Below are 27,582 nucleotides of genomic sequence, written 5' to 3' on the forward strand. Positions count from 1 at the left end.
TGAAGTCTGGCCCTCTAGGGTCCACCTCGGTCTTCTGAGCTGGAGGACAGTAGCCCAGCCCTCTGCCTCCCCGCCAAACTCCCACCAGGATCTCTGGACCAGGGGCCATCCTTCTTTCAAAATGTGCCAGCAGCTATTCCCAGTAGATCTGGAGTCTTAGCATTGACTGAGCACCTGTGAAAAACTCAGTTGTTTTACTTGTGTTCGTATTTGGCTGGCATCTTGCAGGCCAGCCTTGTCTCTGCAGGCACAGTCACAGGTGGGTCATCCTCATCCTCCCTGGGGACCTGGTGCGCTGTGATGTTCATCCCCATCCTGCCTCAGCCTGGAGGTGAGCGGACTATCTCAGCGAACACTGTGTGTGCCCTGCGTCTGTGTCCTCTCCCCAGGTCATAGGCTTCCTTAAAGCAAATGGCCTGACTGTGAACCCTTTGCCTTTTATAACAATTCGCATAGTATACAACTCACCCATTTTGAGGGTACAACTGAATGGTTTTTAATATAATTTGCAAGGTTGAGCAACCATCACCACTATCTAGTTCTGGAACAATTCATACCCAAAGTCCATACCTATTAGTAGCAACCACTAATTTACTTGCTGTCTCTATAGATTTGCCTATTCTGGACACTTCATAAAAATAGAATCACACAGCCCGTGGTCCTCGTGCCTGGCTTCTTTCACCTAGTATAGTGTTTTCTGAGTTCGTCCACATTGGAACATGCGTCAATACTTCATTCCCTTTTTATGGCCGAATAACATCCCACCGTGTGAGTGGGCCGCACTTTGTTTCTCCATTTGCTCATCAGTGGACACTTGGGTTGCTTCCACATTATGGTTATTGTGAATAGTGCTGCCAGGAGCCAGGATTACTTGTCACGGTCCCCAAGGCTGCTTGCCCCTGGGTGAGGGGTTGGTAGATGCTGTGAAGAAGGTGGAAATTGACTAAAATGGACTGAAATTTACCAGCTTTTTCATCCAGCTGTCCCCTGGAGACTGCAAGTGGTTTACTAGGCTCCAGAGTCCCCAAATAGTTGCCTAAGACAGTTCAATTGTTCATTCAGTGGAGAGATGACTTCCTGGAGCTTCCTACTCCACTGTTTGACTGCCACCATCTTCGAATCCTTTGCTTATGAGCCACAGGCTACAGAATGAATGTTTTACTCTAAGACATGAGGTGATAAACCCAATGTGACCTTCCACCTGCCTGAGGCTGGACTGAACAGCCCTAGAGACAGTCCCGGGTGGCTGGGGTGCCGGTGCCAGGACAGGCCCCATCACTGACCACTGCATGACAATGGCCACCTCATCTGTGAGTTTTGCCTGGACCTAGCCTTGACCTTGTCAGCTTTGTTTTGGCTTAGACTCCACTCTGGTATTTCCTGAGTCGGAGCAGGAATGGAGATGCCTGGTAGGTCGGGGGAAAGATGCATGAGACCGTTAGACTGTGGGCTGACCTGGCATTTCATGTGCTCGATCATTTTGCCAAAAGTATACGTGATACGGATAGTTGTGAGCCTTCTCCGTTATCAGGGCAGTGACAGGTGGCACAGCTGGTGGTGCCAAGGTACTTCCTTCTCCCTGCTCCTAATATGAGTGTATCAGAGGGAGGTCGCTGGGCAGGAGCAGATAAAATCAACAAGATTATCCCCCAAATGGGCTGAGCACAGTACTGGCTCCTGGTGGGGAGGATCAGGGTTAGGGTCCACTCTTCCCACCCTCCCCAGCCCTGGGTTTGCATGTCACCAATCTTGACTGGTGTGTGCACCTGTCCACGAGGCAGGACTGTGCCTCCTGCTCAGTTGCACTGTTTCTCCTGATGCACAATGCCTGGGGGGAGTCTGAGTGCTGAGAACCTGGGTCCAATTGTGGTACCTGGGTACAGATGCTCTTGGGGGAACACCGCAGCCTGGGCAGTTGGTGTGCACAACAGAAGGACAGAATGTGGCATCAAAGGGATGTCTGCTGGAAAGCAGGAGCCAGGATGCTGGGCAAGGGGTGGGTTTGGTCCAAGGTGATTCAGGGATCAGGGCAGGGCCCAGAAGGCGTCTCAAACCCACAGCCAGCAGCCTAGAGCCTGAGGTCAAATTTCCCACATCACACATGCTCGCTCCTTCCTTCATTCAATAAAGACACATTAAGGAGGCAGTGTGGGGAACAGGGCAGATGGCTGGGACTCTGCATGCAGGGTCACCAGTGTGAAAATTAATAAAACGGAAAGTGGTTTAGAAATGGAGTCAGGAAGCCAGCAGGGGGAGCTCCCACGCCCAACAGGAACAGCTGCTTGCTGCAAGTCCGGGCGCTTTAGCTGCTTCAGTTTGCCAGCAGGAGAAAGGTTTTTCTCCTCCTCCAGCAACCACCAGCTAATGAGACTGTCACAGCTCAGCCAATGAAAAGCCACTATACTTCAGACTCCCTGTTTATTCCAAAGGACTTTTTTGGTTTATAACTGTTCCTTCCAAATTCCTCCCTCTCCTCTATAAAAGAGCATTCTGTTCCTTTGTTCTCCCAACTTGCCTATGGTTTTGCCACATCTTCCCTGTCCTGAATTGCAATTCTCTGCTATTCCCGAATAAACCCATTTTTGTGTGTGTGTGTGTAAAATAACTGCAAGCTTTATTTTTAAGATTTAAAGCCAGCAACTAATGCAAGAAGAGGGAGTTGTAGCCGGGGACATGCCTGCCAAACTGACCCTGAGGAGTAGAAGGAAGGAATCTGGGGTGCGGGGGAAGGACAGGTACCCGAGAGCAACATGCAAACAGCGGCCTGGAGCTCAGAGGGGGGGCTGGCAAAATGACCAGCGTGGGTGAGAGAGGCATGGTGGGTGTGGGCAGGTACCCGGCTGCTGATGGTGGATGAACTAGACTGAGCCATGCAGCTTTGTCATGATGGCAGCAGAGAGCCCCTGAAGGGTGTTCAGGAGGAGGGAAGATTATCCGTGAAAGGAAAAAGGGGGAGTCTGGTGGCCACGGCCAGCTGCCAGGCTGACCTGCTCTTGGTGAGCTAAATTTCTAAGCTGCTGAAGGGACCCCTGAGTTCCTGCCTCTAGGCCTTGGCTCACCTGTCTCTTTTGTCTCTCCCTTTTTTTCCTCTTCAACCCCAACAAGAGCAAGAGCGGGGCAGAAAAACCATGACTGCCTCGGATAGCCTCCCTCAACCTAGAGCAGTGGTGATGGTGTCCCCCAGGGAACCATAAGGTCTGGGGGGAAGGATCCTACAGGCATCGGGTCGGTAGAGGTCAAGGAGCCTGATAACTATCTTGCAATGCACAGAGCCGCCCCAAAACAAAGAGTTATTCAGTCCCAAAAGTCAACAGTGCCGAATGGGTATGTCCCGAACAGGGCATCCAAAGCACCAAAATGCATGAAGCACATAGTGAGCCAGGCGAACCAGGTGAGTGAGGCTGAGCGAGGCTGCCACCCACAGTCAGACCCAGCACCTGTGGGGGTGCCCGAATATCCTGATGAGATGTAGGAGGGGCCAAGGGGTGAGTCATAGGGAAGAGGGTGCTATGGTTGGCAGTCAAGGCAGGTCCCTCCCTGGAGATGCTATCTGGAGCTTCGTTGGCAGGTCACCCACGATGTTGGAAGGATGGGCATCGGAGGCAGAGGGGCAGAGAGCGGGAAGGCTTTTAGGTGTGAAGGGAGGCCTGAGGGAGGTGACAAAGCGGATGGCTTTGCTGTCAGCCCCAACGGCAGCAGCACTGAGGGCCTGAAGGGGAGGCTCGGGGTAGGAACCGTGGGGGCTGCAGGGGTTCCAAGGGGAACTTGGAGGTCCGTGCCTGTGCGTTGGGTTGGTGGTGGGACTGGGAAGACGGAGAGAACAGAACTGGGCAAGCCCCTAAGGAGCCTCCTTCCCACGCTCGCGCCATAGGCCTAGGAATGAGGAAGGACGGCTTCCCAAACGCCCCTGTGCAGGAGAAGGGGCATCGCCTTCCGGCCTTGCAGACTTCTACACCCTCCCCGCCTCAGCGGAGGAGCCCGGCTGCGCAGGTGTGCGATGGCGCTGACGCGCAGGCTCCGGACCCATAGGGCCAGCCTAGAGACCCGGGAAACCCAGGGGGAGATCGCACGCCTGGTGGCGTATCCGGTCCCGGGAGGCGCGGGGTCTCCTAGGGGAAAGATGGAGCCGGGGATAAGCAGCCAAGGCGACAGGGTCTCTTTCGGGGATGTGGCCACAGGCTGAGAAGGGGGGTTTCAGGCGCGCTTGGCGCCGCTGTGTGGCCGAGGCGGCCACAGAACGCGCTGCAATCGGGAACTCGCAGGGGTCCGGCCTCCTTGGGAGAGGGCGCGGCTCGGAGCGCGGGGCGGGGCCTCCCCAGCGGAGGGCCACGGTCCTAAGGCAGGGCGGGGCGAGGCCTCCTGAGGAGACGGAGCCGCGGGGGGCGCCGGGCGCGCTTTTCCTAGCAGGGGGCTGGGGTACTGGGGCAGGGCGGGGCCTCACTAGGAGTGGGCGCGACTCGGAGCGCGGGGCGGGCTTTTCCTAGCAAGGAGGCTCGGATCCTAGGACGGGGAGGGGCCTCCCAAGGAGAGGTCGCGGCTCAGGGCCTCCCAACTTGAGGGTCTGGCTTAAGGGCGCGGGGCGCGGTCTCCCGAGGAGAGGGCGCGGCTCAGGGTGCGAAGCGCGGTTTCTCGGACCGAAGGCGCGGGCCCTGGGGCGAGGCGGGACTTCTTCAGAAGACGCGGCGCGAGGCGCGGGGCGGGGCCTCCCCACGGGAAGGCGTGGCTCAAGGCGTGGGGCGGGGTCTACCGGGGAGAGGGCGCGGCTGAGCGCGGGGCGGAGCCGGCGGGGCGGGGAGGGGCGGGGCCGGAGGGGAGTACTTAAGCAGCCGTGGAGCGGGCAGACACCCCGCTATGGCTCTGAGGCGCATCGTTTCTGTGTTGTGCGCCGGCACTCCCCGCCTCGCCCCGCTGTCCACCGCGCCGGCGGCTCGGGAGCAGGTTGCTGCAGGGCGGCAGGCAGTGCCAGGATGCGGGGCCGCCGAGGCCGCGCGGCCGCCGGTGCCCGTCGTGGACTTCGGCAACACTCAAGAGGCGTACCGCAGCCGGCGCAGCTGGGAGCTGGTGCGCGGCTTGCTGGTGCTGCGCCTGTGCGCCTCTCCCGCGCTGCTGGCGCACCACGAGCAGGTGCGCGGGTAGGCAGGTGGGTGGGCGGGCAGGTGGGTAGGTGCGCATCGCGGCGCGCAAGCAGGGGCACGCGCCGGATCCTCTGTGTGTTCCCGGAACCTTCATGAAGTTTTACTGTAGAGCGGGAGCCCCTTGAGCATCGCTGGTAGCCGAGAAGTCAGGAAGGGAGTTGTTTCCTGCATTCCCTTTTGGGTGTCGTGAATTTTCCGGTTATGCCAGTTACCACTAACTGAAAACGAAGACCAGTTTCTGAATTTTTAAGCTATATGCTGCTTGCAGTAATGCATAGTTGCCACCTGAAATTGAAATGGAGTGTCTTCCATGTTGCCCAGACGGAAGTCTTAGTGGTATTGAAAGGCTCATGGCCTGGGAACTCCGAGTTCTCAGAAGATGTGACTAGACAGAGCCGTTCGGAACAGTGTTGGGGAAAATGGGAAGTTACTTGAACTACAACTTTTATTACTTCAACATAGTAACTTGTGAAAAGTGTGAGTGCTTTGGGGAAGTAAAAAGAACCGTCTCAGCCACTGTCAGTCTGGACGTGTGGGAAAGACAGTTTTTCAAGGTGATCCTGGGAACAGTTTGTAAGGGTGCAGTTGTTGGTGCTAAGGGTCTGGAAGGCTCTTCATGTGGGTGGTGGCGATTTCTCAAGTGAGACTGTGCTGAGTGTATGGTACTGCCTTCCTTGGCCCCTGGAGGAGGCTGGGGAGGCTGGTCCAAAGAAGAGCACCAAGTCACACTTCAGGCTTAGGTGAAGGTGAAACCACGGTGGGTGGGAAGTGAGGGTACAGTCCACAAAGTCAGAGTCGGGAGGGGTCTGAGGGGACTGTGAGGCCAGCAGAGTGTTGGACTGGGTCTCCAAAAGTTTTACTCAGATGCAGCCTGGGACTGATGGTGGGAGGGGAATGCAGAGGAGGAAGGGGCCGAACTGGAGATGTGGAGGCTCCTGGGAAGCCATCTGTGTTTGTGATAGACTTGGATGCCCTGTGGCAAATTTGTGGCTGTGGAGTGCCCAGGCCAACTGGAGAGGAGGATGGAAAGTGACACTCAGGGGTCAAGGAACCTGGTGGGAGGGTGAACGTGATAAGAGCCCTTTGGGGAGCACCAACGTCCGAGGGGCAGCCTGAAAGGAGCAGCAAGTCTAGAGGTGCAGTGGTCAGGAGGGAGGAGGCAGCTGGGGGGGCGGGACCGACTAGGGGAGGGAATGGCTGGCTGTGAGGTCTCTGTGGAGGGCAAGGACAGGGACCTGGCTCCTGCGGTCGGGCATGATGGGACTGCTGGGTGGGACTGGGATGCGTGGGGCCGGAGTGGTGCAGGAGCCCCGCCTACCGCCATGTGGCTGGAAGGGAGGGAGTGAAGGCTTGGAGCCAGCCAGGCCCTATTTCTCCCATCTCAGCACCGAGCTTGCTTTCTTGGGATCAAAGCCAGAGGAGAAGCCAGCAGAGCTGGAGACCGTCGGGTACTGTGGGTGACCACTGTCCAAGTGCCAGCAAGTGCTGGGGTGCAGGGACCACCGTGGGTGCTGGGAGGCATGGAGGCTTCTCCCAGCCTTCCCTCCTGTCCGACCTGTGCCCTGAGGACGCCTTCGGGGAGCCCACTAACGGCGCTCTGTGTGCCCCCTGTGGGACCTGTTCCACCACAACATTGCTAGTGGTCACACTGGTGTCAGTGGCCTTGGTGCGTGGCACTGGAGGAAATGGGGAAATGGGGCAGGGGCCCGGCTGCAGGGTTGTGGGCTGCTCACCAGAACCAGTGCTTACCTTGTCCTCTGGCCTGGGGTGGAAATTCCTCCTGCTGAGCGGTGCGGGTCTGTGCAGCACTTGCGGGGGCAGTTGGGGATCATCAAATCTGTTCCCAGGGAGTGTCAGCCTGAAGGAGCCCTGTTTGAGCTGCTGCATTGGTTTGGGACCCGGTAGGGTCCCTTCCTTGCCAAAAGATAAGGGTTTAGAAAACTCAGGTCTTCCATGACAAAGGCTTCTGTGCTTGGGTGTAGGCCAGTGCAGAAGGGGGTAACAGAAAAGGAAGGGGACAGGATGGATGGTGATGGTGGCCTTGGGGGACAGGGAGGAGAGAGAACTGGCTTTACCCCTCCTTGCCCTGCACACATCTGTTTGAGTCTTTTACAGTGGAAACAAGTAATGTGTTCGTGGGGCAAGTTTCTAAACCCACGAAGGATGCCCCCACCTGGAGAAGAGTGGGGGCTGCCTTCATCTTAGGCTGTGCTACCCAGGGATACACCTGATGCCAGGATATTTTTCAAGGGATGGCTTTGCTCTGGAGTTAGCTTTAGAATTGCCAGTCCTGCCCCGTGTGCTTCCATAGCCCTCTCTGATGGGCTGGCTTCCTTTTGCCAGAGTGAGAGGGTGAGTGACTGGCTCCGTGCCCCGGGTGGCCTTGCCTGCCCTCCCCTCTGAGCCCCGCCTCCCCTTGGGGAGCTGGTCAGTGCGAAGTGCAGGCTTTGTGGGAGGTTACCAGCCCCGGACTCCCCTGGGCCATATTCCACATCTGCCTTGCTCCTGCTTCTTTGATTAATGTTGACTGTGGCTACTTTCGTGCTTCACGTGCAGGGTTGAGTAGTTACGACTGTGACCACGTGGCCTGTGCAGCCTACATTATTTACCGTGTGGCCCCGGGCAGGAAAATTTGCTGGCCTGAGAGTAGATGGCTGGCCCCTTTCCACATGCAGTGGTTCCTGACAGTTCTCAGAGCTGACCCGTTCGATGTCAGGGGTTTTCCAGAGCCAGATGATGGTTTTCAGGTGTCCGATTCTGCCCCACCTACCCCTGGGGTGATCTTTGATCTAATCAAGATCCGGCTTTTCCTCTAGCAAGGCCGCTCTGGCCCATAGATTCCCTGACTGGAATCCGCTGGCCCTGGCTGTGTGGGGCCAAGGCAGCCTGCCCCATTCTCCCTTGTCAGGCTTTCATTTTCCATTTCTCATCCTCTTTATAAAAACAATGAGATGCAATGAAGCCAGGTGCTGCAGAGAGGCTGTGGCAAGGCAGAGGGGATGACCCAGAGACCCTTGTCCTCTGGACGCCCTGCGGCGCCCCCACCAAGCACCAACCTGCGATTCTAGGTATGTCTCCCTTCTGGCCAGTGTGGGGCTGCTCGGGATTGGTTTGGGGTTGAAGGTGTTTGATTTGCTCATACTTCTGCTTAGATTAGAGATTGTTCCCTGCAGCCCTGATCCCAAGAGATGTTCCTCACAAAAGGGGCTCTTTTATCAATTGGGTTTGACAGACCTCAGGCTTCTTCTGTCTTGGAGCTAAGTGTGGGGGACAGTGGACACACAGGAATTCCCAGACAGGTGGCAGATATGCCCTCCCAGCACCATTCCCTTCTAGCCTCAGGGGACTCCACTGTCCTCATTCCTTCCTGCCCTGGCTGTCGCACTGTAGGGACTCCATGCCACCTCCATGCCTTGGCAAGCCACCTCCCCGCCGGATCTAAGTTAGCAAACATCTCCCACCCATCACTCCCTCACCCCTGTTCTGAATCACTTGTGGAGGTGCCTTGCTCTCTCCCCTGCTAGGATGTAAGCTCCTTATCAGTTTTGTTTAGCCTAGAATTATACTGGGCACAAAGCAGCAGCTCAGGACTTGGAATGAGTGATGGCAGAAATTGGGGATGTGGCAAAATGTGATTGGAGGAGAAAGCTGAGTGGTTTATGGGCAGCTGTCTTCCCCCGGGGCACATCCACTCGAGTTGTGGGTCTGCTGTGGCCCTGGATGACTGTACTGAGTCCCCACTGGTCCCACAATGGGCTCTCATCTGACAGACTCTGTAGATGCTCACCTGGCTTATTGTTAGCCTAAGGCTTGCTCCAGCTGAAGTTAGACTCCTTCTGAATTTAGCATGTGTTCATCTGCTCAGCAGCCACTGGAGGGCCGGCCCCTTGCCAGGCACTGTTTGAGGGACTTGGAATAAGCAGTGAACAAAACATTGAGAAATCTGGGTGCTCGCCTGCTAGAAAGTTGTACCAAATCCTCCTCCTAGCCGGCATAACCCACTGAGGTGTGGACACAGAGAATGTTATGATGAACACACCTGCTGCTATTCCGAGAGAGACCTGCTGTTCATTTCTTTATCCATCAAGTGATGGTCGGGCAGCCACTGTGTGCCACTGGGGTCACCTGTGAGTGTGCAGGGCAGGGAGGTGAGTGGCTGTTGGCGGGGGTGGGGGGTGGGCACTGGGACCTCTGCCCTTCATGAGGAGTGGATTGACAGTAGCTACAGGCTGAGAAGCAGGCTGCTGCCAGTGGTGTCCACTGTTAAACCAAGGCCGGGAGTCGGGTTTGGCCCTGGGGAGGAGAGTGTGTCAAGGCTTTATGGCTGGAGCGAAGGGGGTGGGGGAACAAGGGTGTCCTGCTGGGGACAGGGGAGGCCGGGCAGCCAGGAGATCCCCTTCCTTCTGTCTTTCAGCTGCTCCATCTCACCAGGAGACTTCTGGGGCAAAGGCTGTTCGAAAAGCTGATGAAGATGACCTTCTACGGGCAGTTTGTGGCCGGCGAGGACCAGGAGTCCATCCGGCCCCTGATCCGGCACAACAGGGCATTCGGAGTGGGCTCCATCCTGGACTACGGGGTGGAAGAGGATCTGAGCCCTGAGGAGGCTGAGCGCAAGGAGATGGAGTAAGGCCCACCTGGGCATCTGGTCGCCACCCCAAAGCGTCCTGGGGCCAGCTGGGGCTGGGCTGGGTGGAGGCCCCCCAAGGCTAGGAGAGCTTGGTCAGCCTGCTTACCAGCGGCCCTCCTGGGTTCTGCCTGGGGTTCTTGCAGTTTTGTTCTGTGAGAATGACAGCTCTGGGCTTTCATAAAAGGTCTTGTGTGCACAAGGCTGGAGGAGGGGCAGGGATTGGGGACGGCAAACTACAGTCCACAGCCCAGTGTGGCCCACCTGCCTGGTTTTGTGTGGTCTGCAAGCTGAGATTGGTTGATACTTTTTTAAATGGCTGAAACAAAACAAGAATAATATTTTGTGATATATGAAAAGGATATGAAATTCAAACCACCTTTGCCCTAGAGGGGCAGAGTTGAGTAGCTGTGGCAGGTGCCGTATGGCCCACAAGGCTGAAGATAGATGCTACCTGAGCATTTACAAAAGATGTTTGCTGACCCTGGTGTAGGAGGTGCTGTGGCTTCCTGATGTGCTAAAGCATCTCTTTAGAGGGGTTGCTAACCTGCTGGACAGGGGCCCACTGCCTCACCCTTGCCTAGCTCCTGGGAGGGTTTTCTTTTCTTTTTTTTTTTTTTTTTTAAATTTTCTTTAATTTTCTAAATTTTCTTTTCTTTTTTAATGTATTTTTATTTTTATTTTTATTTTTAAATTAATTTATTTGACAGAGAGAGACACAGCGAGAGAGGGAACACAAGCAGGGGGAGTGGGAGAGGGAGAAGCAGGCTTCCCGCTGAGCAGGGAGCCCGATGTGGGGCTCGATCCCAGGACCCTGGGATCATGACCTGAGCCGAAGGCAGACGCTTAACCAACTGAGCCAGCCAGGCGCCCCACCCCCCTTTTTTAAAGACTTTATTTATTTATTAGAGAGAGAGAGAGAGAGCATGAGCCAGGGAGGGGGGGCGCAGAAGGAGAGGGAGAAACAGACTCCCCGTTGAGCAGGGAGCCCGATGTGGGGCTCGATCCCAGGACTCTGGGATCATGACCTGAGCTGAAGGCAGGTGCTTACCCAACTGAGCCACCCAGGTGCCCCTCCTGGGAGGGTTTTCTAATCAGCAGGTGGGCTTTGCCTGGTGAGTGTGGAGCCTGCCAGGCCTGGTGCATACCCAGGGGTCCCAGAAGGGAATGGCAGCCAGGAGCAGTGTGGCAGGCTGGCCTAGGGCCTCTTCCGGAGGTCACCAACTTGCTGCAGAACCTGTTCTCTGGGCAGTGAGCCTGGGGACAGATGGGTACCTCCCTGACCCACCCTTCTGGGCCACAGAACAAAATTAGAGAATGAGACCACCCTCTGCTTTCCTGGGGAGGTGGCCGCACAGGAGATCCAGGCAAGACCAGCCCTTTCTTTGCAAAATGCCCGGTTCTTTTTTTTTTTTTTTTTAAAGATTTTATTTTATTTATTTGACAGAGAGAGAGAGAGACAGCTAGAGAGGGAACACAAGCAGGGGGAGTGGGAGAGGGAGAAGCAGGCTTCCTGCTGAGCAGGGAGCCCGATGCGGGGCTCGATCCCAGGACCCCGGGATCATGACCTGAGCTGAAGGCAGACACTTAACGACGGAGCCACCCAGGTGCCCCAAAATGCCCGGTTCTTACGCTGGTACCTGCAGCTCTCCGTGTCAGGCCTTTGCTTGCCTTTGGGACCCTAAGTTCTGACAGCAGCTGTGCCTCACTACGTGAGGCTTGGGACAAGCCTGCTGAGTAACCTGTCCTGTCTCAGGCTGGAGTGTTTGCTCTGGCCTGGGGACAAGAGGCGGGGGGAGGAAGGAGAAAGGCATCACATGAGGCTCCTGCCCTGGGAACGGAATGTCCAAGCCAAGCAGCCACAGTGGCAGCGGATTGGCCTGGGGAACCCAGCCCCTGCCTAGCCATTTGCTGTCTTAAAGGCGGGGTTCTCCAGTTTGGCACCCCTCTGTGTATTCCTAGTGGGGCTGCCTGTTGAATGGCTAATGAGCTCTGTGGCCCTGCTGTGTTTCTCCATTGAGGGCTGAGTGGTTTCACAATGGCATTTTCTCCCTCTGCTCGGAAGACTCCTTTCCCGGGGTGATCTGGCTGGCTTCCTGCCTGTTCTGCAGGGGGAGCATCGGGAGGTGGGCCGGCCTTGCCCTGTAGTGGAGCCAAGGCGCCTGTGCCCCAGGGCCACCCTGATGTTTGCGCCCCCGATGCTCTAGGAGCCCCGCTTGGTGGGCTTTGGGACGTGAGTGTTGCTCCCTCCCATCCTAACATGGTGACCACCCTCCGATGTCAGGGGCAGGTGTCCAAGACTCATGCCTGGCTCTGCTGCCAGGTGGCCCAGTGCCTTTGGAGAGGCCTGGGCTGAGGGGGCAGAACATCTATACTGTCAAATTGCCTGCCTGGCTTCCTGGGTGTTCTTGGTCGGGAGTGGCTCCAAACCATGCAGCCCCCGTCCACACAGCCCCCGTGCAGAGAACTGCTGCTGTGTCCTGGGGGGCGGGGGGCAGAGGTCTGTCTCGCTAATCTTGTCATGAGGCCCATAGACCCTGCTCTGGGGAGTGATATAGAGGCCACCACCCCAAATGAAGGCCCCAGGAGTTGGGGCAGGGAGGGTACAGGTGGTGCCGGGCCTGCCCTGGGCATAACCGTGTGAGACACAGAAAGGATGGAGGTTGTCTGAACGCACAGGACGCCCAGCAGGCCTCCCGAGGGTCTGAGTAGGGGGCCCACGAAGGGTTCCCTGGGGTAGGAAGCAGGAGGTGGGAGGCTGTAGGTGCTGGAGGGAGAAAGTAGCCATCTAGGGCTGGGGTGGGATGGTGTTTCCCAGAACACCTGGTAGAAGGCAGAGGCTGGGGCCCTGGCTCTAGGAGAGGAGCCCCACAGGATCTCCGCAGCAGGCTGAGAGCTGTGGGGATAAGGGGCTGATTGGCTCTGATGAGGACACCCAGGGACAGTGTGGATGGCAGGTGCATCTGTCTTGGCTATGCAGACCCAGGGCTGGCTGGAGGTAGAGCCCCAGGGTGGTGGCAGCTCTTCTGGGACTGGTGGTGCAAAGGGTGCAGAGGACTTGGGTGCTGCCTGGAGTCAGGGCCTGGGGGGCCAGGGAGGTAGGTGTGCAGATGGGAATGAGCTCCATTGGGCTTCTCTGCACATCACTCCCCCCTGCCACCTGCATTTCCCCACTGCGAGAGCCCTCACTAGCTCTCCTCACTTTCTGCTTTTTTCTAAAAGGCAGCCAGCCAACAAATCCCCCAGTGCAGCGAGCTGAGCTTGGAGGCAGCCAAGGGGATGGTCGGGGCCTTCCTGCCGCCTCTCCCCTGGGCCTCTGGTGTTCCGGTGTTCCCCCTCCTCTGCCCTCCGCCCCTGGGCGCACTCTCTTCCCTCTTCCACATCCTGGGCTTTGCAAGTGTGTGTGTGTGTGTGTGTGTGTGTGTGTGTGTGTGTGTCGCGCGCTCCCAGGGTTCTTCCTCTCCCCACTGGTGACATGACCTTCCCTCCCCTCCACTGCGCCTGGCTGCTGCCATCTTGGTCTTCTCGTGACCCACCCGCCGGGCCTGGTTGAGAGTGTGACCCTGATCCTTGCTGGTGCCGTCTGCCTGGAGACAGGCCTCTGTGCCCTGACCACACGGCAGTACCGCCAGCCCGGTTCCTCTGCTCGGTCAATGCTAAAGTGCTTGCCGTCCGGTCAGGGGGCTCAGCGATGGAGACAGCTGCAGTCTCTGCTTCCCCTGCTGGGCCTGCTGGCGGTGAGGAAGCGAGTGGCCCATGCTCCCTGTGCCTTTGGAGCCTGGCTGGGGCTTGGATGGTGGATAGGCCCGCTGAGGGGTGTTGAGCAGGATCCTTACACAGTGCTGGGCCACGGGGGGCCTTTTCAATAATGGTTTCCCACGTGAATGGAATGCGGCCTGCCTAGAAGGCAGGAACCTTCGAGAGGATACTCCTGTTTCTCTGAGCCATGGGCTGTGTGGTTCCAAAGCAGGCCCGAGTCCCCAGCAGCCACCATCCTTGCTGACGATACCCACGCCTCAGTGTAGATGGTGGGGCCCGAGTCGGGCTTTTGCCTGGTTGTACCTGGGCCACAGCCTGGGGCTGGTCTTACAGGTGCACCTTGTTCCCAGCGGGGATGCTGTTGTGTGGGCCGACCCCTCGCTCATGTTACAGAGTCAAATATTGTCACACAGTGACACCTCACCCTCTTTTCTTCTGTACATCAAGCGCATGTGTCTAGTTGCCATGAAGTGGCCCCTGTCCCCGGGTTGGGGCCTTGTGGGCTGTGCAGCAGGACGTGGAGCCCCCAGCCTCTGTGGGCTGGCCCAGCTACTGGGACTCCTGGGTCCTGACCTGGGCATCCTGGCTCAGAATCGCCAGATATGGGCCCTGGGGTCACACAAGAGCCAGGGTCCCAAGGGAGGGCTCCTTGGAGGGTGGCCAGCAGCCCCCGACTTGCTGTAGGAGCACGGAGGTCAAAAGCTGCCTTGGCCCTCTGACTCGGCTTGAGACCACCGCAGGTGCACTTACTTCTACCTCTGTGTCAGGTGCGAGGCCAGGGCGGCTGGGCTGAGCCTGAGCGGGGGCAGAAGCAACCATGGTCTCAGGCTGGCCTCACTGTCCTGTCCTCATGAGGACTGGGGGTGTTACTCGGGTGTGATGGGAGGACTTGGTTTTAAAAGAAAAATTCTGGCTGTTGCTTGGAAGACACACCTAAGGGGCGAGACGGAGGCAGGGGGCTGGCAGGCAGTGGCTGAAGGTGGGGCCAGCCGTGCGCGCGGGCAGGAGCCCAGAGCCCGGCCTGGGGCTCCTGGCGGTTGGAGGGGCCTGGATGTAGGGGGTGCATAGAGCAGAGCAACTTCAGGAGTTTTGTGCGCTGGCTGTTGCCCGGGTCCATTCCTTATCAGCCCTGACTGGCCCCGAGGCTCTGTCTTTCCTTCAGAAGGAATGCCCGCATAGCCAGCTTTCTTCAAGCACCTATTCCGTGCCTTGGGCTGTCGGCTAGTTTTACTCACTCCTCACCTACCTGTAAGGACTCTGAGGCTTCTCCAAGGTGTAGAGCCTGTGGGCCAGGCCGGTCCGTGAGGCTGCTGCCCCACCCTGCTCAGGGGAGGTGACCCTGCAGGCCTGCGGTGGGTGGGTGAGGAGGGAGGTGGGGCACATGAGTCACTCTCACCTGCCCGGGCTACCCCAGCCCTTCTCCTACAGCCCTCCTTGTCAGGTCAGGGTCAGGGCTCAGCGTCTGGCTTCCTCTCACCTCTGCCTGCTCAAAGGGAACCCATGCTTGTCACTTGCAGCCTGAGGTGGCGTGACCGACCCTCACCCTCTTCTTCCTTCACACAGGTCCTGTACGTCTGCTGTAGAGAGGGAGGGCAGTGGTGAGTAAGAGAAGGCTATTCAGGAACAAATACTCTCTCTACCTGTCCCCTCCCCCGCCCCCAACCCCTCCTCGGGAGACCTTGGTTCAAGGGCACAGGCGAGACTTGGGGCCAGGGCTCCCCCCTGTGTGCACCCAGGCCATTGCTCCAAGTCTGCCGACATCCTCAGGCTGCTCCCGGGGGTCCTGGTCCCCTTGGCCCTCAGTGGCAAACCCTGTTCCATGTGACTAGGGCTCAGCCAGGGAGAAGGAACAGTGAGTGTAGGAGCAGGGAGTGGTGGGCAACACAGTGCAGGGAGGCCGTGGCCGCCAAGGAGCCAGCGCCGAGGGCAGGGGGCTGTGGGCCATCAGCAGGCCTTGCCGGATGCCGGGGAAGCCCTGTGTTTGCCCAGAGCTGGGTGGGAGCGGAGCACAGCACACAGCCTCTGTGTGCTCAGGCCGTGTACCTGCCCCTCCAGGTACGAGTAAGAGGGAGAAGCAGTACCAGGCCCACCGGGCCTTTGGAGACCGCAGGGATGGTGTCGTCAGCGCCCGCACCTACTTCTATGCCAGTGAAGCCAAGTGTGACAGCCACATGGAGACATTCTTGCGCTGCATCGAGGCTGCAGGTGGGGCCCTGCGCTTTGCTGGCTGTGCACCTGCCGGGGAGGGCCAACCCCTACGTGTGGAGATGCTGATGGGTGAAAGCGAGGCCAGGCTGGAGCACTCGCCTGGGGCTTCCTCTCTAGGTGGCCCGGACAGTCATGAGGATGACTGTGGGTGACACTGGGGAAGCCATAGGCTGGGCTCAGGTCATACCGGGGTCACGCCTGAGCCCAGCCCTGCGCAAGGAGCCCGGCGCCTCCTGCCTCTTCCCGGATACCAGTGCCCAGCTGTCCGCAGGCTGAGCAGCCTTCCATCCCGGTCAGGGGCTCGAGCCTAGCCACACGTGGCACTTGGGTTTGGCAGCTACGCTGTTCCAGGAGCTGGTGCCACGGAGGACTCCTCCGCACCTGGCCTCTGGGTGGAGCGCTCGCCAAAGGAGGCGAGTCGGGGGGAACTCCCCCAGCCACAGCGCAGCCCCACCGCGTGGGCCCGCAGCCCTTCCATTCGTGGACTCTACCTTCTGCACACTGGGAGGGGTGGGAGTGAGTGGTGCTCGGCAGCGGCCTTCTGAGAGTGGTGCTGGGGAGATGCCAGTGGTCAGGCAGAGACTCGGCCACGCGGGTCCAGAGCAGGGGCGCCTCCTTGCCTCTGTGCCTGCTCTGCCTGAAGCGAAGGTCACGGAAGTGAGGACGGGTCGTGGGTTCCTGGAAGGGAGGAGAGGGGCGAGTGGGGTTGAGCACCTGCTGTGTTCCATGCTCTGTTCTGCTGGGTGTTTCTGCGTTCTGTGAACCCTTCCCCTGCCCCCCTCCTCTCCCCTGCCCCCCTCCTCCCCCCCACCCCCGCCGTGGGCAGCCTGGGGTGCCAGTGGCATGGGAGAGGACGTGGGGCAGGGACAGAAGGGGCCAGCTCCTTTGCCCACCGACTTCCTGGATCCACGTGGCTAATAAACCCTGCCAAGTTGCCTGTCCCGCCTCCGAGGTGGGGTGCGCATGTGTATTCATGGGCTCAGTAGGAACATTGTCCTTCTGCCCATAAGTGGTTAGCCAGCCAGCCCAGGATATGTGGCTCCTTGGTGGGCTCTCCCCTCCTGTTCAAGGGTGGGGGGGCGGGCTGGGTGGCTGGCAGGGGCCCCTGGCGCCATCCACCTTAGCCTGAGATGGCCAAGCTGCCACTAGGGCTGCTTCCAGGGAGGGTAAGGCAGGCATGCTGGGGAGCGGAAGGCCCGTCCAGGAAGTGCGGTGCTGTGCTAGAGCCGGGTGGGGAAGGGAGGAGAGATCTGCTGGTGCCACTCCGTGGTGGTCTTGGGGCCCATCTGGAAGGGAGAGCCAGGACTGTGTTGCTATAGGTAATTGGTAGGAATGGGGGCCATGCCAGCCATTCGCAGTCTGTCACGAGTCTGGTGAGATGTGTCTAACTCCTGGGGGGCACAGATTCTGGGCACGGGCTCCTGGTCCTCCTCGTCCCCCTCTGGAGCCCTAATGGTTCTTCCTGTGGCTTCTGACAGGCGGAGCCAGTGATGATGGCTTCTCAGCTATCAAGCTCACTGCACTGGGGAGACCTCAGTTTCTGGTAAGTGCCAGAACCTTCCACGTGCAGAGTTTGTGAGAACTTGGGGTGCTGTGAACATTAAGGGAAAGCTCCTGTGCTGGTACATTGGTGCTGGGAGCCAGGCACACAGGGAACCAGGAGGGGGCCCAGGGGCTCTGCGGGGGTCCTGGGGGCGGGAAGCTGGGCGTGCGCCAGAGAGGGAGGCTCAGGCCTGCACTTGCAGCTGCAGTTCTCAGATGTGCTGACCAAGTGGAGACGATTCTTCCACCAAATGGCTGCAGAGCAAGGGAAGGCTGGTCTGGCTGCCATGGATACGAAGTTGGAGGTGGCCGTGCTGCAGGTGTGAAGCCTTGCCCGGTGGGTGTGAGTGGGTGGGCACTGTGGGGGCTCGGGGAGGAGCCCCGGCCAGTTAGTGTGTGCGGTGGGTTCCCAGAGGCCTGTAGCACCCGCCCCCCGCCCCCCCCCGCCCCCCGCCACACAGCAGCAGCTGGGGTCTGCTGGGAAGGACATGCTGGGGGCGAGGGTTCGAGGAGCGGGGTTTGCCCTGCAGGTGGCAGAGTACTGCTTTGGGTCCAGGAAGGGGCATCAGGGACAGGTAGGAATGAAACACAAACCAGAACCGTATCCTGTTCGCACTAATGGTGTAATAAAATAAAGTCAAAAGAGCAACGCGGATGTTGGGGGGGGGGCAGGAAATGTTAGCGAACGGGGCTGGGGCGGGTTCATGGGACTGGCAGCTTCTTACTTCTCAAGGAAAGTGTGGCAAAGATGGGCATCGCCTCCAGGACGGAGATTGAGAACTGGTTCACTGCGGAGACCCTGGGCGTGTCTGGGTAAGAGTAGCCCCCGAGCTGGGAGTTCCAGAGTGTCTGCCCTGATTCAGCCGTGGTTCCAGCAGAGCCCCAACGGCTTCTCCCAGTCCTGGTTGCCCTCCTGGAGAGCATGGGCCTGGCGTGACAGTGCTGAAGGACCTTTGCCCCGAGACACACAGCAGGAGTCGTGGGCCTGGAGGGGGCCTGGAGTCCACGGGGCCGGGGCCGCAGCTAGCCCAGGGCTAGTCCAGACTGTAGCTGCGTAGGAGCACCCCTGAACCGGCAGGGCCGCTCACAGAATTATTTGGGTCCTAGAGTAAGGGTGCCACACTCAGCCCTCCCTGGGGCCCACATGGCAGGCAGGCTGAGGGTCAGGGCAGCTGAGATCCTAGAGGGGCCCACACCTCTTTCTGAGGGGTCTGGAAGCTGGGACTGAGATCACCAGGGCCCCTGGGGGCATGGGTAGCAGCTGTCCCGTTACATGCAGGGTCTGCCTCCTTCCTGGCCTCCCATGTTTGGCTCTTTCCCAAGCCTGACATGGCCCATGGTGTCCTTGGTGTTCACCCCGGGTTTTTAGCAGCTGCCGCCGCCCCAATGCAAGAATATTCTGGTTTTGGTTTCCATTTTGTAAACAGAGGATAATGTTAACATTTTATCTGTCTTTTAAAACTGAACACTGAGGCGGGTTTTGCGGGGGTTGGGCTAGGGGTGCTCTTTTAAGGCATGGGCTGGTTTGGGGACTGGGCCCCCCTGACAGATCCTAGTGACCCCGTGCTGATGCAGCTTCTCCCACAGCACCCTGGACCTGCTGGACTGGAGCAGCCTCATTGACAGCAGGACCGAGCTCTCCAAGCACCTGGTGGTCCCTAACATGCAGGTGACCACCCCTCACCCCTGAGCCCTGTCGCACTGGGGTGCGAGGCTGAGAAGGGAAATGCTCCCTGTCCCTCACCCTGGGGACACAGCTGGCTGAGACCAGCGTCCTTCCTGGCCACACAACACCCCTGTGGTCCGGAGGAGGAGGACAGGTCCCTGAGTGCCCCACAGAGGGGGACAGAGACCCACGTCCTCTATCCTTGCATGCTGGGTCGTCCCAAACCTCAGTGGCCTGAAATGGCAGTAATCCTGTTGTCCTGCATCGCAGTTCTGGACTGACCAGTTCTAGTGGTTCTAGCTCAGGGTTTCCCTTGCAGTTGTTCTCAGAGGGTGCTGGGAGCTGGGCTCATTGTGGAGGGGCCCCACTCACATGGCCAGTGGTGGATGCTGGCCGTGTGGGGCGGGGCTTCCTCGCCATGCGGGGGCTGGGCTCCCAGGGTGAGTGTCCCCTGAGAGCCGGGCGGAAGCATGGTCACCTTTTCCAGCCTCACCCCAGATGTCCCATGGCGTCACTTGTGCCCAGTTGTGTGAAAAGTCACTAGGCCAGCCTGTGTTCTCGTTCTCACCAGGGAATGAGAGCCCCCTTCCCTGCCCTTCCTGCCTGGGGGAGGTGCCAGGACTTTGCACTCTGTTTGAAACCACCCCTCAAGCTGGATGTAAAGCAGCAGAAGCGCCTTGGGAAAACATCCCGCAAACAGTGCCTCCACAAGCCCCCGGGCCCAGCTGACCGAGGGCCCAGCCCCCAAACTGAGACTCTGAGGGCCAACAGAGGGGCATGCTCCGGGCCCCCCTGGGAGTGCCCTGGGCGGGGTTAGCGGGCATGTGGTGCTAGCAGAGGGCCCAGTGCCCTGTGGGCCTCCAGGATAGGTACCCCTGCCGACCTGCTGCCTCCCCGAAAGCCACCATCTGGGGATGGTGCCTCTGTCCCCGCTGCTGTGTTGTCAGTCTCCTGCAGGCTGTCCCTGTCTGCCTGCGATTGCCGTTCTCCCTCCAAGCCCTCTCCTTGCTAGGGGCTGAACCCTTCTGGGTGATTGGATGGGCCAAGGGTTATTTCCTTACCGTTGTGTGGGGGCAGAAGGGGGATCCCCTTCCAGGGTCCTGGGAGGCTGTGGGAGCAGATACCTTGGGTGCAGGCCTGACCTGGGGCAGCTAGCCCTGTGAGTCAGAGGGTGCTGGCTGGCAGCGAGGTTCTGGGGTGCCGTGTAGCCAGGTGGCCTCAGGGCAGGGCACTGATCTTTGCTAAAAAATGGGGAAGGGGTGGGGATGAGGTGGCCTTGCGGGTCCTGGGGACCATGCACTGGGTATTGGTAGGCCCTGCACATGGCGGTGGGGGGGAGAAGGGTGCCCTTGGGCAGGGGACGTGGTGGCTTTGAGAGGTGGGGGCTTACAGCCCTGCTGCGGCCTGACTACATGCTGCCCCAGACAGGACAGCTGGAGCCTCTGCTGTCACGGTTCACTGAGGACGAAGAGCTGCAGATGACGAGGATGCTGCAGAGGATGGACATCCTGGCCAAGGTCGAGGACCCTGGGGCGTGCCCAGAGAGGGGGCCACGTGTCTCACCTGACCCCGGTCAAACCCTCTGTCCCACCCCTGCACCTCTTAGAAAGCCACGGAGATGGGCGTGCGGCTGATGGTGGACGCCGAGCAGACCTACTTCCAGCCGGCCATCAGCCGCCTGACCCTGGAAATGCAGCGCAAGTTCAATGTAGGGAAGCCACTCATCTTCAACACGTACCAGTGCTACCTCAAGGTACAGCCCCTGCCTGCCGTCTCCCGGCCGGCCCTCGGGTGAGCGGAGGCCCCTCGTGTAAGTCCCGTGCTGGTGTTGGGGAGAGGCCTCTACCTGAGCATGATGGACTCCGAGCAGGAAGAAAGGCCCAGGGCCCTGTCTCCAGCTGTGTACCGGCCCCTTCTCTGGGCCTCAGATCCCAGACGGGTGTAGAGGGGTAGGAGGAAGGTGAAGGAGCCTTTTTACGGTCTGCTTCATGTGCCTTAATCCCCAAATTTTGAAGGCCTCACGCGTCACTGGTTTTTCCTGCCATTTTTTAGTTCGGGTCCCATCGGATCAGATGGTTCATGGGACTGGCAACTTCTGGTTGCCTCCTCACAGAAAGACTTGCTCAGGATTTTGCATGTACCTCTGGGAGCCCCGGGGTGCTTCAGGGTGGGATTGCTGAGCACGAACCTGGGCTGGGCTGCTCTGGGACCAGGCAGGTATTTGGAAGACAATGGTGTGGGATGGGTGTCAAGGCTCCAGCGGTGGGGGGGGCGGGGGAATGGCGGGGGGGGGGGGCCCGGGCGGGTGCCCGTAGCATGCAGCACCGTCAGCCCAGGGAGACTCTGGAGTGCACCATGGCTTCTGGCACCTCGTCTGTCCCCCAACAGGGTTGTCCCAGGCTACCCAGAAGAATCCCCATTTCTAAGAGACAGAGGTCAAGGGGCCTTCCTCACCCCTAATTGTCTCCCAGCTCCCCTAAGCACCCGCAGGTCAGGCAGCTCCTGCTGGCCCTGGTGTCCCACGGTGACTATACCCTGGGAGCACCTGGGCCTCAGGGGACACAGGCTGGAGGGGGCCTCATCCTGGTCATCATCAACTTTTGGCCCTGGTCCCATAGGACGCCTATGACAACGTCACCCTGGACGTGGAGCTGGCTCGCCGCGAGGGCTGGTGCTTTGGGGCCAAGCTGGTGCGGGGTGCATATATGGCCCAGGAACGTACCCGCGCCGCAGAGATTGGCTATGAGGACCCCATTAACCCTACGTACGAGGCCACCAATGCCATGTACCACAGGTGCGCCAGCCCTCCTTGGCCCCGAGGGCCTCATGGCTTCCTGGGCAGGGGAATGAGAAAACAGGGCCGGGGTGCTGGCACTGACCCCACAAGACGCCCATCTGAAGGGGGAGCAGGAGTGAGACTTATGCTTGAGGCCAGAACTGATTATCTCCTCTGCTTTTAACTTAGTGTTTATTTTTTGAATCCTCTGTTGTTCTACTCTTTCCAAAAACTATTAAGGTGCATTTTTAGTACAGAAAAGCCTACTGAATAAAACTAAACTGGCCCAGGTCCGCCAGCTGGCTCTTGTTGACACTTAGGACAAGGGAGATGCCCCGGGTGGCCCTCCTGACTTGTATAGAGCCCATTTGCTTTTCATATTACACACCGGGGTCATCAGCTGTTCTGCATCTGCTTTTAGTGTGTTTGTCTTGCCAACATTGTCATGCAGCAGGGGCAGGCGGAGCGTGTGTTCTCTCTCTAGGGGGTTGTGTGTGTGTGTCGCAAATTCAGACCCCTGGCGTCTGCCTGGCTCCTGCGTCCTCCCTGGCAGTTCCCTGCTACTTTCCCAGAGCTTCTGAGTATGCATGTGCGTACCCGCCTCGGCTTTGGCATTGTGCACTCAGCCCTGTGCCCTTGCTTTTCCAGGTAACACCCATCGGGACGCCCCCGTGTCAGCGTGAGGGCCCCCGCTGTTAACCCAGCGGCTAGCAGCATGCCCATCCCCGTCAGGACGGTAGCGACCCGTAGCACACCTTGTCCCCACGTACTCACGGGCAGGGACACGGTTGTGGCACATTCCTAGCAGCCGAGTTGCTGGGTCCAGGACATGCACCTTCGCTGCCAGACGGTAGCCCCCTCACACCGTGCGGGGGGAGGCCCCCCGCTCCCGCCAGGCCTTTGATTTCCTTGTGGACCCCTTCCCGGAAGCGAAGGCGTACGTGTCACGTGCCGGGGGCACCGTGCCCCAGCCAGTCCCGTCGCATGTCTAGCCCTGGGTGCTGCTCGTGTTTTCTTTCTTAGCCACGAGGTGCTGAGGAATGTCAAGTGCAGCCGTGGTCCTACTGCTGTGGCCACGCTTGGGAGGAGTGGGCTCGCTGGACGGCCCTGGGCCTGCCTGTGGCCCCTGCGGGTTGGGGCTCACGTGGCACTCCCCCCAGGTGCCTCAACTATGTCCTGGAGGAGCTGAAGCACAACACCAAGGCCAAAGTAATGGTGGCCTCCCACAATGAGGACACAGTTCGCTTCACGCTGCGCAGGTAGGCGCCCCCCCCCAGCTGTGCGGTGCTCCCCGGTGGGGGAGGGGCTCGGGACGAGGGCCGTGGAAGCCTGTGCCGCGGGGTGACGTCTGTGCGGGGAGCAGGAGGGCAGCTGTAGTGTCCTGCAGGCCCCCCACCCCCAGACACTGCAGGAGCAAAAAGGCGATTTGTAGTTACTTTGCTTTTTAAAGTTAATACCTGACTTATTAAAGTTGCAAATTCAAAAGCTAAATTTCCTTAGGCGCTTACTGAACTTTGTGCTTGCAGAAATGCACAAATACAGTATGTAACGTCAGCGCCCCTCGGGAGGCCTCTGGCGTGTCACCTCGTTTATCAATAATCTCTCTTAACGCTTTAAACTGCATTTGGAATTGAATACAGTCTGTTTTCTCTTTAAATGCCTGTCCTGTGGAGCAAAACTTTGGTAGAATCCATACAAGTCAGATATAGGACTAAGGTGAAGTAAATTCTTAAATATTCCAGTGTCATTACCATGTTTCTGTGTTCTCCATCTTCACCCAGGCAGCACCACACGGCAGGGGGGTCCTAGCCCCAGTCGCCACCTTCCTGGGCCGGAGGCCCCACACAAAGCACGGCGGCAGCCTTTCCCGGGAGCAGAGCAGGGTGCCCGAGGCTTGTGGCCGAGCCGGGCTCCGGGAAGGAGGGATGAAGGAACAGCCAGGGCGGGGCGCGGCCTGATGAGCGCGCTCTGGTCACTCCACACCCACTCAGTGACGAGGCGCTGCCTCTCCACCTGTGATGGCGCTGCTTTCACACAGCCCGCAACTGCAGCTGACAGCCGTGCTTTCTCATGCGCAGCAGTCACGGCCATGGGGTGGGGACAAGAGCGCCGAGGCCACCAGTGCCACCTGGGCTGAGTGCAGACTGTGATGAGCCTCCCTCCCAAGAGTCCCTGCCAGGGCCGGGTCTGACTGCTCCCGTGGGACGGGTGGGGGGCCAAGTGGAGTCCCAGCTGGACAGGGCTGTTCCGCCTTCTCTGCATCCCTAGGGACTTCCCAGGTGCTCATTTCCTGCCTCGGATGCCCCATCCTTGTCATTGGATGTCAGAGGGCCAGGGGCACCTTCTGCGCTCAGCGCAAAAGGAAAAAAAAAAAAATAGGTCTAGCCTGACTTCTAAAACAAACACCTGATTGAGCTGTAAATCTTAAAACCTGTTTTCCCCTTAGACTTAAAGATACTACTCTGTGATGGAAACTTGATCAAAGCTTGAACCCTCGGGCACCAGGGTCCTCCACTAGACGATGCACACCAAGAGCCTCCCCGCACCCCCGGCCCAGCACTTGGGAACCCACAGCCCTGCCCAGTGGCTGGCCCCTGTGTGGGTCAGCGGCGTGGAAAGTGGCGCCCTCCTAGGTTTCAGTTACGCGCTCAGCCGGCTCTGTTGGCCACTCACATCTAATGCAGGGATCACAGTCCACTCAGACACCAGCTACACACAGGACAGTGGGACTCGGAGAGGTATAACCTGTCCTCAGAAGGGCTCCCTTCCTCCTGTCTTCTCAATCTTCCCCCCACAACATGTCTGTTTTCACCATCTTAGTGGACACGGCTTCCCCCCATCTGGAGTACCCTCTGAGCACGCTCTCCTCTCTCATAGCCCCCTGGGCCTGCGCCAGGCTCCACAAATACCACTATCGTGGAGAAGGCTCAGCCCCCAGTCCGTGGTTCTGTGGAGCCCACAGCAGCTTGGGCTGGCCCTCCCCGAGGAAGCGGTGTGGGTCTCTGATGCCACATCGGGGATCTCCGTCTGAACAGCTTGGGTCAGCTTTGGCCAAGTGGCAAAGCAACCCCAAACTCAGAGGCCTGAACAGCAGTGTATCCCGTGGGCCAGCAGGGTGGGCTGGGCTCTCTGGGGGCTGCTTTTGCTGGCCTTGCCTGGGGCCTGTCTTGCATCTGTGGTCAGCTGAGGCCTGACTGGACCTAAATGGCTTCATTCATTGGCACATCCTCAGTCCCTCCACCCGACTGGGTCTGCATCAGCAAAGGGGACTGCATCACATGTCCAGTTTCCAGTAGGCCAGGCCAGGCTTTGCCTCATGGCGGTCTCAGGCTTCCAGAAGCCCTGGAGAGGGCAAGCCTCTGCCCACGTCACATTTGCTATTGTCCTGCTGGCCAGAGGAAGTCAGGAGGCCCAGCCTAGATGGCCAGTGGAGAGCCCCCATCTGCTGGCGGGGAGCTGCAGTCACAGGGCAGAGGGTGCGGAGAGGGGTCAGCAGCCGTCACTGCGGGAGCCACCGGAATGTCCCTACCGCCAGTAGTCAGGAGGCAGCCCTGCTCTAACAGGGTTCACGTTCCAGTGGGGCCCAGAGATACCTAAACCGGAGACCAGGACAACCTGGTAGAGACTGTGGCCTGCTTTAGACTGGGTGGCCCCCACACTGGAGCCAGACTCTGAGGGAAGGAGGAAAAGGGCTTGTGTGATGACCCTCATGTCAGGGGAGCACACTCCTGGCCAACAGCCTGGGTGCGTGTGAGAACCCAGGCTGAACATGCCCCTGGAGGGAGGTGGATGAGGGCAGGTTCCAGAGTGCTGGTGCAGGTATGTTGAGTCTGGACACGCGGATACAGGAAGCTGGAGGTAAAAAATGTGGGAATCCTCAGCAAGTAGACATTTCAAACCCTGGGAATTTTTGTAAGATCCTACAAGGGGAGGTGTGAGGACAGAGAGGATGCTGGGCAGAGTTGGGGGCCACCACCCCAACATCTGAGCGGCGCTAATAGAAACGTGAGCCTCATCTATTCTAAATGTTCCACTAGCCACACAAAAAAGATAGTTAATTTCAATAATACCTTTCAGTTAACCCAACATACCCAAAATATTACCTGTATTCAGCATTTCAGAGAAACAGTGCATTCTTTTTTCCAGTTTTCAAAATTCCATTTGTGTGTAATACTCGCAGCCCGTCTCCGTTTAGGCCAGCCGACTTCTAAAGACTCCGTGGTCACCAGTGGCTGGTGCCGCTCTATGGGACAGAGCAGCCAGCAAGGGGAGGACAAGAGACCCGGTTGGGTGGAGGGACTGAGGATGTGGCACTGAAGCAGAGGAGCTCAAAATGGGGCAGGGGAGGGCCTCTGAGAGCCTCCCTAGGCCACACCTTGGGGCAGGCTTGCCTTGCTGGGTCAGGGTACCAGAACAGAGGTCAGGACAGACGAGGGAAGGGAGAGAGCACACAGAGGAAGGGGGAGGACAGAACTTGGTAGCCACGGGCTAAGGTGGGAACCAGGGCAGAGGCCTGGTTTGGGCAGCACAGAGCCTACACCCATGCCCATACTGCAGGGGATGGAGGCTAGAGTGTATGCTTGAGGATCTGGGAGTGGCAGTCGGGGGTGGGGGCGCGGCGGGGCTCACCTGCCACACTCTGTCTATAGGATGGAGGAGCTGGGCTTGTACCCTGCCGATCGCCAGGTATACTTTGGACAGCTACTGGGCATGTGCGACCAGATCAGCTTCCCACTAGGTGAGAGAGGCCTCCCTGGGGAGCAGTGGTGGGGCTGGCTGTCCAGGGCTGGGACTCACTGCTTCTGCCTGTGTACAGGCCAGGCAGGCTTTCCCGTGTACAAGTATGTGCCCTATGGCCCTGTGATGGAGGTGCTGCCCTACCTGTCCCGCCGTGCCCTGGAGAACAGTGGCGTTGTGAAGGGCGCCTGGCGGGAGCGACAGCTGCTGTGGCAGGAGCTCAAGCGGAGGCTCCGCACAGGCCACCTTTGCCACCGTCCAGCCTAGTGTTCGTGGGCTACCATCGTCATCCACCTTCAGACTCGGCCTCCAGCCCTTGCCCTGTGGGGCTCTGCGTGGCCCCTGGGCCGGTGCACAGCTATAGCCCAACCCCAGCCTCACGTGGATTCACCTTTTTATGCCCCTGAGACCTGCTGGAAGTGGGGCCTCAGCGCCCCTCTGGCCCCTGCTCAGGATGTGGGCACTCAGGCTGTGTCTGATGCCTGCCAGAGCCACTGGGAACTGTCCAGAACTGCCTCTGAACAAGCGGGCACGACTCCCATCTCTGCCAGGCCCCAGGACCTTGGACCCGAAAGACCACTTTCTGCCAGGGTTCATCTAGCCCACCTCCCCCCCTGCCCCCCGCCCCCCGAGCCCAACAGGTGGGCAGTCGCCAGGCTGGGGAACCCGGCCTGGTCAATAAACCACTACTTCTGCAGCCCTTAACTTCGTGCCTGCAGTGCTCTTTCCCTTGCACCATCATGTGGGGTCAGCATCAAAGACAGAGTGGCGCTGATGGCCCTGCCTCTCTGGCACCGTGTGTCCCTGGGGGCCAGGCCCACCGTGGGTGGGGTGGACCCCCCAATCCCTCCCTCCAGGGTGTATCACAGATTCAGCTAGGTCAGGTGCTGGACACTCCCACCCCTGGGCTCGGACCAGTGCAGACAGGATGCTCCTAGGGGTGGGCTTGGTGCTTCTCTACCTGGGGACTCTCTCCCCCAGGCTCTTCCTACTGTTCTGTGCCCCTCGCCCCAGCTGCCCCGTGACCCATGATGGCTGCCTGCCCCCGCCTCCAGCCTCCCCGAGCAGACTAGATGCGGTCCTAGTCCCTTGGGGCTTCCCCAGGCTTCCCCGGGTATGGCTGAGCCTGCTGCGC

At 59.0% G+C, this 27,582-nt stretch overlaps 1 protein-coding gene across 1 annotated transcript; it reads left to right on the forward strand.

Moving 5' to 3' along the window:
• The first annotated feature begins 4,842 nt into the window (after positions 1-4,842).
• LOC110581125 (proline dehydrogenase 1, mitochondrial) lies at positions 4,843-26,893 on the forward strand. The gene is made up of 14 exons (XM_021690864.1): positions 4,843-5,124; positions 9,550-9,758; positions 15,082-15,116; positions 15,574-15,723; positions 17,205-17,269; positions 17,472-17,588; positions 18,002-18,081; positions 18,856-18,937; positions 20,359-20,451; positions 20,541-20,687; positions 21,553-21,728; positions 22,871-22,969; positions 26,360-26,448; positions 26,527-26,893. The coding sequence occupies exons 1-14, from the start codon at positions 4,852-4,854 to the stop codon at positions 26,712-26,714; spliced, it is 1,803 nt and encodes a 600-aa protein (XP_021546539.1). The 5' UTR covers positions 4,843-4,851; the 3' UTR covers positions 26,715-26,893.
• Positions 26,894-27,582: the final 689 nt, after the last annotated feature.

The sequence above is a fragment of the Neomonachus schauinslandi genome, chromosome 14 (assembly GCF_002201575.2).
Source record: "Neomonachus schauinslandi chromosome 14, ASM220157v2, whole genome shotgun sequence".
NCBI classification, from domain to species: Eukaryota; Metazoa; Chordata; class Mammalia; order Carnivora; family Phocidae; genus Neomonachus; species Neomonachus schauinslandi.